The 14,756-nt window shown below is 36.2% G+C and overlaps 1 protein-coding gene across 2 annotated transcripts in view; it reads right to left on the bottom strand.

Annotated features, from left to right (window-relative positions):
• LOC106051703 (ectopic P granules protein 5 homolog) overlaps positions 1 to 14,756 on the bottom strand; it is a 47,378-nt gene that overhangs the window by 3,148 nt on the left and 29,474 nt on the right. For both annotated transcript variants that reach the window (XM_056027040.1, XM_056027041.1), the window contains 12 exons: positions 14,400 to 14,531; positions 14,148 to 14,229; positions 13,861 to 14,018; positions 12,305 to 12,497; positions 11,274 to 11,447; positions 8,503 to 8,678; positions 8,054 to 8,233; positions 7,552 to 7,709; positions 6,967 to 7,160; positions 6,363 to 6,611; positions 1,458 to 1,680; positions 127 to 336 (listed from right to left, as the gene is read on the bottom strand). In XM_056027040.1, coding sequence (XP_055883015.1) covers positions 127 to 336; positions 1,458 to 1,680; positions 6,363 to 6,611; positions 6,967 to 7,160; positions 7,552 to 7,709; positions 8,054 to 8,233; positions 8,503 to 8,678; positions 11,274 to 11,447; positions 12,305 to 12,497; positions 13,861 to 14,018; positions 14,148 to 14,229; positions 14,400 to 14,531 — 2,129 coding nt within the window. The remainder of the gene's footprint in view (positions 1 to 126; positions 337 to 1,457; positions 1,681 to 6,362; positions 6,612 to 6,966; positions 7,161 to 7,551; positions 7,710 to 8,053; positions 8,234 to 8,502; positions 8,679 to 11,273; positions 11,448 to 12,304; positions 12,498 to 13,860; positions 14,019 to 14,147; positions 14,230 to 14,399; positions 14,532 to 14,756) is intronic.

Below are 14,756 nucleotides of genomic sequence, written 5' to 3'. Positions count from 1 at the left end.
GTATTATATAAGATAAGATAATATATGTAGATGCCTAATTAGTGTAGTCACATAAGAAAATACTTCAATACTTGAGATAATTTAGCAAACTAAAAAATGTAGCATGAAATAAATGTTATCACTGACCTTTGTGAAAGTGCTGATCTCTGACCTAATCCTATAGCACCCAACAGACCTTTACCTGTCCTTTCTTGTGCTATTTCGTTCAAATAGTTAATAAATCTGCTGACAATATTAATGGTTCCAGTAATAGGAGAGATAGAGAATTCTAACTGTCGTACAATTAGACGCAGCAAAAGATGCCACCAGAGGATTATTTTAGCTTCATCTTTTGCCCTGAAAAAAATGTTGAATAACATCATCTCATCATTTCATCATGTTCACAATGTCAATCCTAAATCCCTCACTCAGAGTTTGATGATGAGGTGGATATTTAATATAGGAAAAAAACTTATGACCACACAGAAACTAAATATTTGCAGCTAGATATTAAAAGTATACATCCAATGAGTCAGAACTAGTTTAAATTTTACCTATATGCAGCAGAACAAGTTATAACGTATATGTATTGGCAAATGATTATTTTAGTCATTAAAGTTATTCTTTTCATTCTTTAACAGCATCTGGAATAGCCCACATTATAATCTACCCCACCCCACCCCACATTCATTTTTGACACATGTAATGTAATAGCCCATTAGGGACATTTTCCATGATTTAGCATTTCCCCTTACACCCTTTTTTTTACCGTTAGATTAACTATTGTAGCTGATACTAAGTGCTCAGGGGCAGACTGGCTATGTTGGTATTAGGGCAAATGCCTGGTAGGCCTATGCCTAAATGGGCTGTTTGGGCTGCCGAATGGGCAACTTTAAATAACAGTAAGTGCTGTAAACATAATTTAAACATAATTGCCCTTGCATTACTGTTTATAAAAATAATGGACTCTACCATACTTTTGTGAGTTTCAATCCTCAACACACAACATAAGAACTATCTTTTTTAGATATAGAATACTGTAGAAGTACTATATAAGTTAATGTGAACATACTTGGGAGAATTTTAAACGGAATCCTTTAACATAAAAATTACTCTTTTTTGATGTTATAAGGTAGTATTGTTTATGGCAGTCTATAGATCCACTGTTACCAAAATTGAGTCGTACATTATAGAATTGGGTTGATGAATGGAAATATGACACTTGGAATATAAGTGTGGGTAACAAAGAATATGAACAGGACAATGGTTTGATGGAAATGATAGCAGGACCATCAAGATGACAGGCCTGAATCCATACCAGGCAAACAGACTCCCATCAAGCCCTTATCTATGGCAGCTCCTTTTAGCTTTTATAAACATATACAAAACACTGAATATATATATATATATATATATATATTCAGTGTTTTGATGCTATTTTAAACAAGACAATAAATAAGAAACAATGAAGTGCATACTGTGCCTGGCACTTTGAGGACCAATCCAATATCTCTTCCATGATGACAAGTTCATCTGACAACTTTTGACAAAATGGAAGTTTGTGTTGCAGGTAGGCAAACAGAACCAGGAAAGCATTCACGGACAGAGCATCTTGTACATAACCAGCTTGGTTCAGTTCTGGCACCTGGTATACTGTTAGGACAAAGGGCCAACCTTGAAGGCCTTCACTGGACTGGTCATCTGATGAGAGTACAATGATGAGAGTTAAGGACTCAGCAGACAGAGAGAGAATAGTTGTTTAAAATGTATGCTTCAGTTGTTCAAACTGTTTTGATTTGTAAAGAATTAAATAGACTGAAAGATCAATTGTGCTAATTGGTTTTATTTTCATAAGTATCAATATTTTGAAAGAAGTCCTTAAAATAAATGACTATGTTGTGTCAGACCTCTAAGTTCATGGCTATGTTGTGTGAGCCTCTAAGTTCATGGCTATGTTGTGTGAGCCACTAAGTTCATGGCTATGTTGTGTCAGACCTCTAAGTTCATGGCTATGTTGTGTGAGCCACTAAGTTCATGGCTATGTTGTGTCAGACCTCTAAGTTCAAGGCTATGTTGTGTCAGACCTCTAAGTATATGGCTATGTTGTGTCAGACCTCTAAGTTCATGGCTATGTTGTGTCAGACCTCTAAGTTCATGGCTATGTTGTGTCAGACCTCTAAGTACATGGCTATGTTGTGTCAGACCTCTAAGTTTATGGCTATGTTGTGTGAGCCACTAAGTTCATGGCTATGTTGTGTGAGCCACTAAGTTTATGGCTATATTGTGTGAGCCTCTAAATTGCTATGTTGTGTGAGCCACTAAGTTCATGGCTATGTTGTGTGAGCCTCTAAATTGATATGTTGTGTGAGTCACTAAGTTCATGGCTATGTTGTGTGAGCCACTAAGTTTATGGCTATGTTGTGTGAGCCACTAAGTTCATGGCTATGTTGTGTGAGCCACTAAGTTCATGTCTATGTTGCATCAGACCTCTAAGTTCATGGCTATGTTGTGTCAGACCTCTAAGTTCATGGCTATGTTGTGTCAGACCTCTAAGTTCATGGCTATGACTTATGAGCTGGGATTTTAAATTTCAGGATCTTTGGGGTGCCTCTGAATACATCCAGTTCTAATAGATACCTGACAATAGTACAGGCGGTTGGTCGTTGTGCTGGCCACATGACACCCTCGTTAGCAGTGGGCCACAGAAACAGATGACCTTTACATCATCTGCTTTATGGATCACTAGGTCTTAAAGGATAGAATATTGGTTTCCTAGTCATGTGTTTTCATCATCATCATCATCATTCCTTTGAGTTCCTCATGGAACATAGGGCCTCGACATAAACACGCCACTCTCCACGGTCTCTTGCTAGCTTTTTGATGGTGTCCCAGCTCTTCCCGGTCTTCTCTGCTTCTTCAAGTACACTGCGTCGCCATGTTCTTTTTGGTCTTCCTCTGCGTCTTGTTCCCTGGGGGTTCCACTCTATGGCCTGCCTAGCTCTGTTGCTGGTATCTTTTCTAAGGGTGTGACCAATCCATCTCCACTTCCTCTCTAAGATCTGCACTTCTATATTTTTCTGTCCACTCATCTCCCACAGTTTGGTGTTTTCTACTTTGTCATACCAGTGTATTTTTAGGATATTTCTCAGGCATCTGTTGATGAAGGTCTGTATTTTTTTGTTGTGGCTTCAGTTGTTCTCCATGTTTCAGAACCATACAGTAGGACAGCCTTGACATTAGAATTAAAGATTCTTAGTTTAGTCTTGTTTGAGATGTAAGGAGATTTCCAGGTTGGTTTTAGCTGTGTAAATGTCTGACGTGCTAGATTTATACGGCGTTTAATGTCTTCATCTGTTCCACCTGATATACTGACTACACTCCCAAGGTATATAAAATTTTCTACTTGGTCTATTGTCTGAGAATCCAATACTATGTCTCCACTTTGTTTATTGTTTACTTTAAGTACTTTAGTTTTTTGGTGGTTTATTTTGAGGCCTACTCTTTTTCCTACTTCGCTTAAAGCTGTGACCTTTTCTTGCATATCCTGTAGTCTGTGTGATAATAGGGCTATGTCATCAGCGAATTCCAGATCTTCCAGCTTTTGTGTGAGAGTCCATTGGATTCCTTTCCCTGCGTTAGAGTAGGCTTCTTTTGTGACCCAATCCAGTACTAGAAGGAACAGGAGTGGTGAAAGAAGACATCCCTGTTTGACTCCTGTTGTGACTGGAAATTCCTCTGACAGCTTGCCACAGTGGGTTACTTGGCAGGTGAAACCATCATAAAGGTTCTTGATTATGGTTATTATTTTATTGGGGATCCCATAATGTCTCATTACTGTCCAGATAGATTCTCTGTCGACACTATCAAAAGCTTTTTCAAAGTCAACAAAAGTTGCATAGAGAGGAGATTGCCATTCGACACATTGTTCTACAATTATCCTGAGTGTAGCTATTTGGTCAGCACAAGATCTCCCTTTTCTGAATCCGGCCTGTTCTTCCCTTAGGTGTTCATCACATGCTCCCTTTATTCTGTTTAGTAGGATTCTGCTAAAAATCTTGCTTGGTACTGACAGCAAAGTGATGCCTCGCCATTTCTCACATTGTGATAGATCTCCACTCTTTGGTATTTTAATTAGCAAGCCCTTTTTCCACTCACCCGGAGGTGTTTCTGTTAACCAAATTTTGTTGAATAGTTTGTGCATTTGGTCAACTATTTCACTTCCTCCTTCTTTTAGGACTTCGGGTGGTATGTTGTCAATTCCAGCTGCTTTACCTGTCTTCATTTGTTTGAGTGCATTCCTTATTTCTTCTTTTGTTATTTCTTCCATGTTTATGTCTAGTGTTGGTCCTGCATTTAGATCTGGTGGATTTCGTGATTTAGGTCTATTGAGCACTTCTTGAAAATATTCTTTCCATCTTTCAAGTTGTTCATTTATTGAAGAAAGTAGTTTTCCGTATTTGTTTCGGACTGGAACATTGCAATTAGCCTTTTTGGTACTGAGAAGTTTGGTGATTTTGTATAGTTGTTTTATATCTCCTTTACCTGCTGCTTCTTCTGCCTGTTCTGCCAGATTATTGTAAAATGATCGTTTGTCTTGCCTAAGCATTTTGGTGACTTTCTGTGAAACTGCTTGGTAGTCTTGTTTTGATTGTTGCTTGTGGTTTCTTGTTTTTGCTAGGTTAACTGCCTGTTTAGCGCATTTCCTTTCTTCGATTAATTTCCATGTCTCGTCACTAATCCACTGTTTTTTCTTCTTAGGGTTAAGGCTTAGTACTTCATTGCTTGTTTCAGTAATAATTTCTTTGAAATTTTGCCAAGATTTATCGACGCTTTGTTTGGCCTCATCTAGTTGTAGCACAGCAAATCTATTTTGAAGGGATAGTTGGAATTCCTTTTTAATCTGTGTGTTGTTGAGCTTGTCTAGGTCAAATCTTTTCCTTTTGTTTCTTTCTGTTTTATTGCTGGCCAGCTTCATTTTTAGTTTGGCAACAACTAGGTGGTGGTCTGAGCCAATATCTGCTCCTCTTCTGTTTCGTACATCTAGTAATGTGCTTCTCCAGTTCCGCCGTATGGTAATGTGGTCGATTTGATTCTCTGTTTTATTGTCTGGTGAAACCCATGTCACTTTGTGGCATTTTTTGTGGGGGAAAATGCTGCCTCCTATCACTAATTCATTAAATGTGCAGAAGTCTGCAAACATTTCTCCATTTTCGTTTATGGTGCCAAGTCCATGGGTGCCCATACTTTTCTCTCTCTCTCTGTTGTCACTTCCCACTTTGGCATTCAAGTCTCCCATGACGATCAAAACATCTCTTGTAGGTATTTTGTCAACTATACTTTGCAGTTGGTCATAGAATGTATTTTTGTCAGTATCACTTGCAAGGTTGGTGGGAGCATAGCACATAATGATGTGAACATTTTTGAACTTAGACAAAAATTTGGCTCTAATTATTCGTTCTGAAACTGGTTCCCATTCTAAAAGACTTTTGAAAGCTTCCTTGTTTAGTAGTAGTGCTACACCATTTTCATGTAAGTCATCTTCTTTTTCCTTTCCAGAGAAGAGAAGGGTTTCTCCTGATTGCAGTCTTGTTTCACCGAATGTGTTCCATCGAACTTCACTCATTCCCAGGATCTGTAGTTTGTAGTTGGCCATTTCCTTGGCAGTTTGTGCACATCTACCTGGTTCTAGTAAAGTGCGGACATTCCATGTTCCCAAGTTAAATGCTGCCTTCTGAATAAGGAAGTGTTTCTTTTTCATTGGTTTAAGTAGAGTGGTCGGCCTCACAGGATTCGTTCGACTTTCCCTGCATAGCTTCATAAGTCTCCTTTGTGGAGCTCTACTTTCGCCTCTGACAATGTTTAGTGTTTGTGCTTTTGTTCTGGTTTCTATAACACTTTTTTTTTTCCATGGACAGGTTGTTAGCCTATCGCACAACCCCTGTGTCCCGGGGAGGGGGATGCACCTTTTGTCTGGCCTCTTTCCTAACAGACCTGTCCGGCTTGGTAGTACCTGCCAGGAGTGATGAGCTCCCGCCGGTATAGCTCTGAGGGTCATTGAGGCACTCAAGCTGTCACACCACGGCAAGGTATGTGCATCAGGTGTCAGACCTCTAAGTTCATGGCTATGACTTATGAGCTGGGATTTTAAATTTCAGGATCTTTGGGGTGCCTCTGAATACATCCAGTTCTAATAGATACCTGACAATAGTACAGGCGGTTGGTCGTTGTGCTGGCCACATGACACCCTCGTTAGCAGTGGGCCACAGAAACAGATGACCTTTACATCATCTGCTTTATGGATCACTAGGTCTTAAAGGATAGAATATTGGTTTCCTAGTCATGTGTTTTAGCACTAGTCTATTGTCCCTGAAAATATTACGTACATCCATCAAAATAGGCTTCCACTCCAGCTTCAAGAACAGTGCACATGTGTCGCAGGGAGGCCAGTGACCTTGATGCAGCCTTAATGCTAGGAACTAACATAATACTCTGTGGTGAAGACTTTAACCAGCCTGTTAACTCTGACAGCATAGACTCCAACCATGAGCCCTCTGGGTTACTATTGTTAAGTAGGCTGAAGATTTCTTTCAGTAGTTTACTGGACTCCTCTTCTTGATGTCCAACTGTTGGCACTGCAGAAATAAATTGTGAATACATCATCAATCAAAACAGAAATTTTAAATCATTCAATCTCTAAACCTAACAATGGTGGTCAAACTTCAAAGAAAAAAGTCAGTCAAAATGTTTATTAAGTACTGAAGATTATATAAGATATTAATTGTAAATTAGATAGAAACTATTATATACATAGTTTAAATTATTAATTCCCCTGGACTATTTTTAGCCATAGAGTAATTATCAGACTAGATCTGAAGATAAACAAAGGGTTGATAACTTTGACACTTTATTTCATGACAACCTAATGTGCCCCTCTCATATCTAAGTTTTTTTGTGGGGGAGAATGCTATGTCTATTATTTGTGTTAACCTGAGGTTTCTATGGCTTCTATTTCAGATAACAAATTGATGAGAACAGTGCAAACAGCATCAATTTTAATTCCAGCCAGGTACGTGGCATGACAAATTTGTTGGGACACACAGTGTAGATAGATCTCTCTCTTCACTGACACCACCTCAGTCCACTGGACATTGGTATGGAACCCAGCCATCTGTTTTAACAGTCTGCAAAGATTGTAAAAAAAAAAAGTATCAGTTTTACATGTACTTAAAATTAATGTTTCTTTAAGAAACACAGGAGAGTTCAACTTGACATAATTATAAGTCAACAGTTTACAAGCAGATTACATGTCCAGTTCAATGATTGACCACCTGTGTTTTCCCCATGCTTAAAAATCTTTAACTAATAGAAACTCCAGCTTCAACTGGTAACCTTTGGTGTAAATGCCAAGTGTTTTCTTGTCTCTCTACAGCACATAAGTTGATCAAACACATGACTGCATGGAATACAAACCACCCAGAGCATCAAATATCATAGAAGAATTGTAGAGATATTCGTAGGAACATTTCTCAACTAGGCTGGAAAAGATTACTATTTGAAAACAATTCGACTGACCTGAGTCCAAGTGCTGGCCTAGATGACCATTCCCCTAGCACACACTTGGGATCACAAAGTTGCAGAAACCATTGACATACACAGGAGAAGCCTTCCCTGTTGATCAATGACCAATCAAACTTCTCCCCAGCCAAGAGGAGCTCACTAATGGGCTCATTCTAAAATAGACATGGAGGATCCTTTACTGACTAGCAGAGATTTCTAGATACAATTTTTATTATCTAGTATTACAGTACAATAATGACATTACATTATATGACATGTTTGTAAAATGTTTGACAAGTTTCTGTTATTCCTTCAGATTTGATGATAATTACATCCTAGCACAAACCTCCAAAAGAACAATGCAAAACGTCAGCAGGCAGGGTTCAAACCTGGGAGCATCTTGACCACTGAACGACAGTCCAGAGTGCACACTACATGACCAGTCAGTCATCCACTGAGCTATATTATATGACATTACATTGCATGTTACATTAACACCAAAATCAATTGTACAAACCTCTGCCATCTCCGTGTCTATATAGGACTGCATGAGTAATATGGCCACACCTGTCTGCATACGACATGCAACTTCTGGGTGAAGCTGTGATTTGGAGTAGTCAATAATCTCTTGCCATTGAACTTGGGGTATAATGTAGCCAATGAAAGCAAAGCAACAAGGGGAAGCAACTTCCTTGACCTGTAAATAAATTAATGACAAATGTATATTCATTCTAGCATTTAAACATAGAATTTAAAAAGGTTTTAAACAAACATTAATTTATCAATTTTAAGTGATTGAAATTTTTTTTATTTCTTTTATAATAAATTGTAAGCACGTGTTAAAATTTTAAAAAATCATTTTAAATGTTTCTATAAAGTTCAAAGGCATATTAGTTATATAGAAACATATTCCATTAAGCAAATATTTAAACTTGGTCCAACATACAAAAATCTGAATATATTTACACGTATCATTGCTTCTAAGAGCTGAAGATCTGGGCGTAGTTCTTTCCAGGGCAATATCTTTGATTCAGTGACAAGGAGATGAATTACATGAGATTTGGTTGTCTTTGTACACAAGGCTGTCATATAGTACATCACAAGAAGGGACATGACTCCACTGCCACTTCCTGCTTCATAGGCTAAATAAAGGGGGAAAAGTAATAATTTAATAATGTCAACAAACAGCAGACATGCTAATTATCTACTAAAAGACTAGAAATACAGTTTGGTAAGTATCTTATATGATACAGAAGTTACTTAAAAAAAAAAGATGATTACGTCTGACGCGTCATGCATTTAGTCATGCATATTAACAAATGACCTAAATTCAGCCAAGTCACTGGTTTTCCTGGCTAGCTCAGGCAACCCATTCCATGCTCTAATAGCACTAGGGAAGAAAGAGCATTTGTACAAATTGGTCCTAGCATATGTAATGAGGAATGTGCCTTTATCTTTGTGTCTTTCTGAGTATTTTATTAAATTTTGTTTTTGTATTTGAAGATTACAGTGTTCAGTGTTTTATGTATAATTGCTACTTTACTTTTGAGCCTTCTATCCTGAAGGCTTTCTAAATTTAGTGATTTTACTAAAGGTGTTACTCTAGTCAAATGTGAATATTCGTTTGTTATGAATCGCACTGCTCTATTTTGTGTCTGTTCCAGTTTCTTAATGTTTTCTTGAGTTCTAAACAGAGGATGCATATTCTATTAATGGTGAAATAACATTTTAGTTTTATGTTCTTGTTTGATTTATAGAAATTTCTTTTAATAAACCCTAATGCTTTGTTTGATTTTTTGATAGTTTCATCAATATAGGGATTCCATGACAGTTTTTCATTTATTATAACACCTAGGTATTTTGCATTTTTAGTCTATGTTACTGGTTTACCATGAATAAGATAAGTGAAATTAATTTGTTTAAGTTTTTTTTGTTATTCTTAATAACTGACATTTTTCTGGGTGGAAAGACATGCTCCAATTTGATTCCCATTTCTGTAATTCATCTAATTCTCTTTGTAAAATTTCTGTATCTTGTGTTGTTTTTATTGTACTGTATATTATGCAATTGTCTGCAAATAATCTGACTTTTGTTCCTGAACTAATGCAATTTGGTAAATCATTTATGTAAATTAAAAATAGTAGAGGACCTAAGACTGTTCCTTGAGGTACACCTGAGATTACTATTACCGTTTGTTCTCTCCCTATTAGAAAATCTTTAATCCACTGATGCCATGGACCATCAATGCCAAAATTATTTAGTTTTTTAAGCAAACTATGGTGGTGAACTTTGTCAAAAGCCTAGGAAAAAAATCTAGCAAGATAGCATCTATTTACTCACTATCATCTAAACCTTTTGAAAAATCATCAATTAGTCCTATTAGTTGTGTTTCACATGATCTATATTTCCTAAAGCCATGTTGGTATGGAGTAAGGAAATTATGTTTGTCTAAGTGGTTTATGATGTTGCTACATATTGTGCGTTCTAGAATTTTACATGTGATGCTGGTAAGTGATACTGGTCTGTAGTTTCCTGGGTCAGATTTTTCTCCTTTTTTAAATAGGGGGGTGACAATAGCTTCTTTCCAGTCCCTTGGTACTCTGCCCTGGTTAAGAGATGCCTGAAAAAGTATTTTGAACACTGGTGCTAGCTCATTGCTTAGTTCTTTGAGTAATCTAGCTGGAATACCATCAGGTCCAGATGCTTTATTCGGTTTGATGTTGGCTAATAGTTTTTGGATTCCCTATTCTTGTACTTCTATATCTCCTATGTTGTCTACTTGGTTCAAGTTAAGTGATATGTCTTTGTCTCCTGAGAATGCTGATGCAAAGTATTTATTTAGGATGTTAGCTTTGGTTTCATTATCATTATGTGTTAAGTTATCTTCTCCTTTTAATGGTGCTATGCCTGTTGTTTCCATTTTCTTAGACGTAATGTATGACCATAGGTTTTTATTGCTATCCTTAGATAGATATTACATTGTTTATGTATACACTCTGCAGCTGTCTGCTTACTTTTTGGGTTAGGTGTTTAATTTTTATATACTTTTTATTGAGAGCATAGACAATCATTTAACATCTAGCGATATACTAATTTTGAGAAATGAATATTTTTGTAAACAAAATTGTTCTTCCTGCACTTTTAGGAAGTCACATTCTATAATTTGTGGCTCATTCTGCCAGTGTGCTGAAAAGGATAAAATTCTCTAGAGTTCTCCCCCTTTTAATACTAGAAGCTATTTGAAATTTGAGTGGTCAGGCGAGAAAATACACACTGCCATGGTTAGTCAAGCATGTAGATTTACTATTTACTCATATTTTTTTCTTTGCTTACAAGATCTAGGTCTTACTGCATAATCCTAGATCTATTTCTTTTAAAGGATTGTAAATTTTATTGTATGGTTTTCTGTTAAATAGTAAGTAAATTTATTAAATGAATAGGTTTGTGTGATGTCGTATAGAAACCTGGTGAAAATCTGACCGTTTTGGATGCGCAAAAAAAATGACGTCAGTAAAACATCAATTACTAAGTTATTATTTAAAATAAAAGAAAAAGGATAATATATTCATTTTCTGTAAATCAAAACACATATTACATCAAAAATTGTGAAAACCATTGGAGTTTCCCTTTTAAGAAATATAAATAATCTGTAGACTAAATATTTGCAAAACAATTCAACTATTTAACAGCTTACTAGTTACTCCATGACGGTATCCAAACAAGAAAATAAAACTTACAATTCATCATCTGGTAGATGTACAGAACTGTGTTGTAAAAGGAGGAAATCAAATGGACAGCTAGCACATCATCAGCTTCCATCCAAGGCAATGCAAAGGTGCCATCTGCTTGAAGGAGAGGCTGGAGCCATGGGGAGATAACTGCTACCAATGGTTGCCAGATAAACTCCATGACTGCAAGCCAAGAGTTAATGAGAATTTTATAAACAAAATATGTTGACCAGATACAGATACTGATAATTGGGTTCATGTAAAATCTTTTTTTTGAAAAAATTGTGTACTTTTATTAACATTACATTGCTCAGCAATAAGAGGAAAGCAGAACAAAGGATACATAAACAGATAGCTACATGTGTTAGCTTATAGAAAATATTTGTTCAAGAATCAAAAACAAAACAGTAACAGTGATATTCAATTTTATAAGAAAAACCTGTTCATTATATAGTTCATCAACAAATGTCATAATGAAAACATCTTGTAAAAATTCAGAAAAAAAAAACCTATAAAAAAAAACACACAAACAATGAACTTTATTTTTACCGAGCTTTGATGACTTCTTCACTGATTTGTGAGCCATTATTAAAATTGTAATTTCTGTTTTGGTAATATGGGAAACTGTGCATTTGGATATTAGTTTAATTTTATGATTTGCATTCTCTGACAAAAGATTGGAGAAAAAATGTGTATCTAAATATCACCCACAATTTAATTGACAATAAAACATTTCCACTTTAATAAAAATATTAAGCTAAGCTGAGATGTTTATAATAAAAGCAGAAATTGTTTATTGAAAATTGTTTTTTTAACAAATCTCGCTCATTTAAAAAAAAAAAAAAAATTTAATCTGAATAAAAATTTGTTTAACAATTAAGCTTTTCACATAACAATACAACAATACTCATAAAATAAAATAAAATTTTACATAGTCACAAAATATAAAAGCACAATCAGTAATTGGGTGATTTTGTCTCGCCATCTTGCAAGAATCTTACGATAAAATAGATTTCTAGATGCCAAGGTCAAGGACTTACTCTGATAAGGTGTCAAGCTCTTTGAACTTTTTATGATTTTTGTTACTAAACAGCGGCTAAGGGCACCAATCATCAAACTGATATATGGAACATACATTCCCCAACGGTTGTAAAGGCCAAAGGTCAAACAGTTGGTATCATTGATTCTAGCATGCATAAAGAATGAACTGATCCAGTCCAATAATTCTTTGACCTGTACAAAAAAGTGACAACTGTTAAAATATATTACTAAAATATCATTTTAAATGCATTATACCAGAGTGTAAAATATTGTCAAAAAAAAAGGTAGCATTTTCCAAATATACATGAACTCAAAAAGCAACCAATTGCCACCAGGCACAAGTTGTAACCACATTGTCTTTAGCCACCCTACTACCAGATCTAACTAAACATTGAGCTACCATCCCCTCATAACCCAAATGTGAGCTCAATTGTAAGATTATTGTATAAGTTTAAACATCTATTTACCAATGAGAAAAGAAATACAGGTCTAATCTACCTATTATAGGTCTAATCTGCTACATGCAAATGTAGTTGGCAGAGCATGGTCTCAAGTTCAAATCCCAGTCAAGACTTTTGAAATTTGAACCTTTTTTCATGTCCTGAGTCCACCCTCAGACCTAAAGACATCTGGTCCTGAGTCCTCCCAATTCTACATACATTGGAGACCTAAAGACATCTGGTCCTGATGCCACCCAATTCTACATACATTGGAGACCTAAAGACATCTGGTCCTGAGTCCACCCAATTCTACATACATTGGAGACCTAAAGATAGCTGGTCCTGAGTCCACCCAATTCTACATACATTGCGACCTAAAGACATCTGGTCCTGATGCCACCCAATTATACATACATTGGAGACCTAAAGACATCTGGTCCTGATGCCACCCAATTATACATACATTGGAGACCTAAAGACAGCTGGTCCTTAGTCCACCCAATTATACATACATTGGAGACCTAAAGACATCTGGTCCTGATGCCACCCAATTATACATACATTGGAGACCTAAAGACATCTGGTCCTGAGTCCACCCAATTCTACATACATTGGAGACCTAAAGATAGCTGGTCCTGAGTCCACCCAATTCTACATACATTGCGACCTAAAGACATCTGGTCCTGATGCCACCCAATTATACATACATTGGAGACCTAAAGACATCTGGTCCTGATGCCACCCAATTATACATACATTGGAGACCTAAAGACAGCTGGTCCTTAGTCCACCCAATTATACATACATTGGAGACCTAAAGATAGCTGGTCCTGAGTCCACCCAATTCTACATACATTGGAGACCTAAAGACATCTGGTCCTGATGCCACCCAATTCTACATACATTGGAGACCTAAAGACATCTGGTCCTGAGTCCACCCAATTCTACATACATTGGAGACCTAAAGATAGCTGGTCCTGAGTCCACCCAATTCTACATACATTGGAGACCTAAAGACAGCTGGTGGTTGTGCTGGTAACCATCAGCCATAGAAACAGATCTGCCCTCATAAATTGCTAGGTTGGAAAGAGGTACCTTTTTTTTAAAAAACCAACCTGAATGGTTGATAGAGTTGAATCAACACAAGCTTTCACAACAGAAGGGTCAAATGTTTGAGAGTTGGTCACTGACTCAGTAACCAGCAGCTGATCAGTAAAACAAGACTTGAGCAAAGTTTCCCAGACTTTAGAGTTGAGTTGTTCTGTTGCTGAGCCTGTGAATGGCGTATTTAGAGGTAGGTAAGTATAAACATTTTTCATGTTGACAAACAAAAAAAGGTTATTTTTGTTTTTAAAAAAAAAAGGTTTTGAAAGTATTTTGTGTAATTCATTTGCAATCATACCTTGTAGGATCATGTTAAATGCAAAATAGAGATTTGAGGGGAAGTTACTCTCAATGGTTGCAGCAAGATGAGATAAATACATCTGAGAAGCAAATTAAGAATCATTCAAAATAATTCATTTTAAAAAATTGAATAATGAGCCAAATTTCTTCTAAATTGTTAGTTCAAAAAAAAAAAATTGAATCTATGAATAGTTTCATTTTAAAAATCTACATTGAATTTGAAGTAAAAAAAAGAAAACTACAAATTTACCCCAAAGACCAGTTTTGTTTTGGCATTCAACTCAGCTCCACATGACATCATGGCTGAACCTAAGACCTCAATAAATCTCTTTCTAGAAATTTCACTTGGAGAACTTTCTTTCAACCATTGTTGTATGTTGAACTAAAGAGACAAAATACAGAGTGTGTTTTCTTTGGGGACAAAAAAGAAATAAATTATCACAGAAAATTTTCTAATTCTTGTCTAGGTTTTTGTGACTCTGAATATATATACAGCTTGACTTTACTTGGAAACTTTGATTTAGTTGCAGTGCCAGGCCAAAATATTGCTTTATTTGTACATTAATATTTGAGAAGTGCTGTTGGTACACAAATATCTTGGTGAGAC

Source organism: Biomphalaria glabrata, chromosome 4 (assembly GCF_947242115.1).
Source record: "Biomphalaria glabrata chromosome 4, xgBioGlab47.1, whole genome shotgun sequence".
NCBI classification, from domain to species: Eukaryota; Metazoa; Mollusca; class Gastropoda; family Planorbidae; genus Biomphalaria; species Biomphalaria glabrata.
The sequence above is the reverse complement of the archived record's forward strand: the minus strand, read 5'-3'. Positions and strand labels throughout refer to the sequence as shown.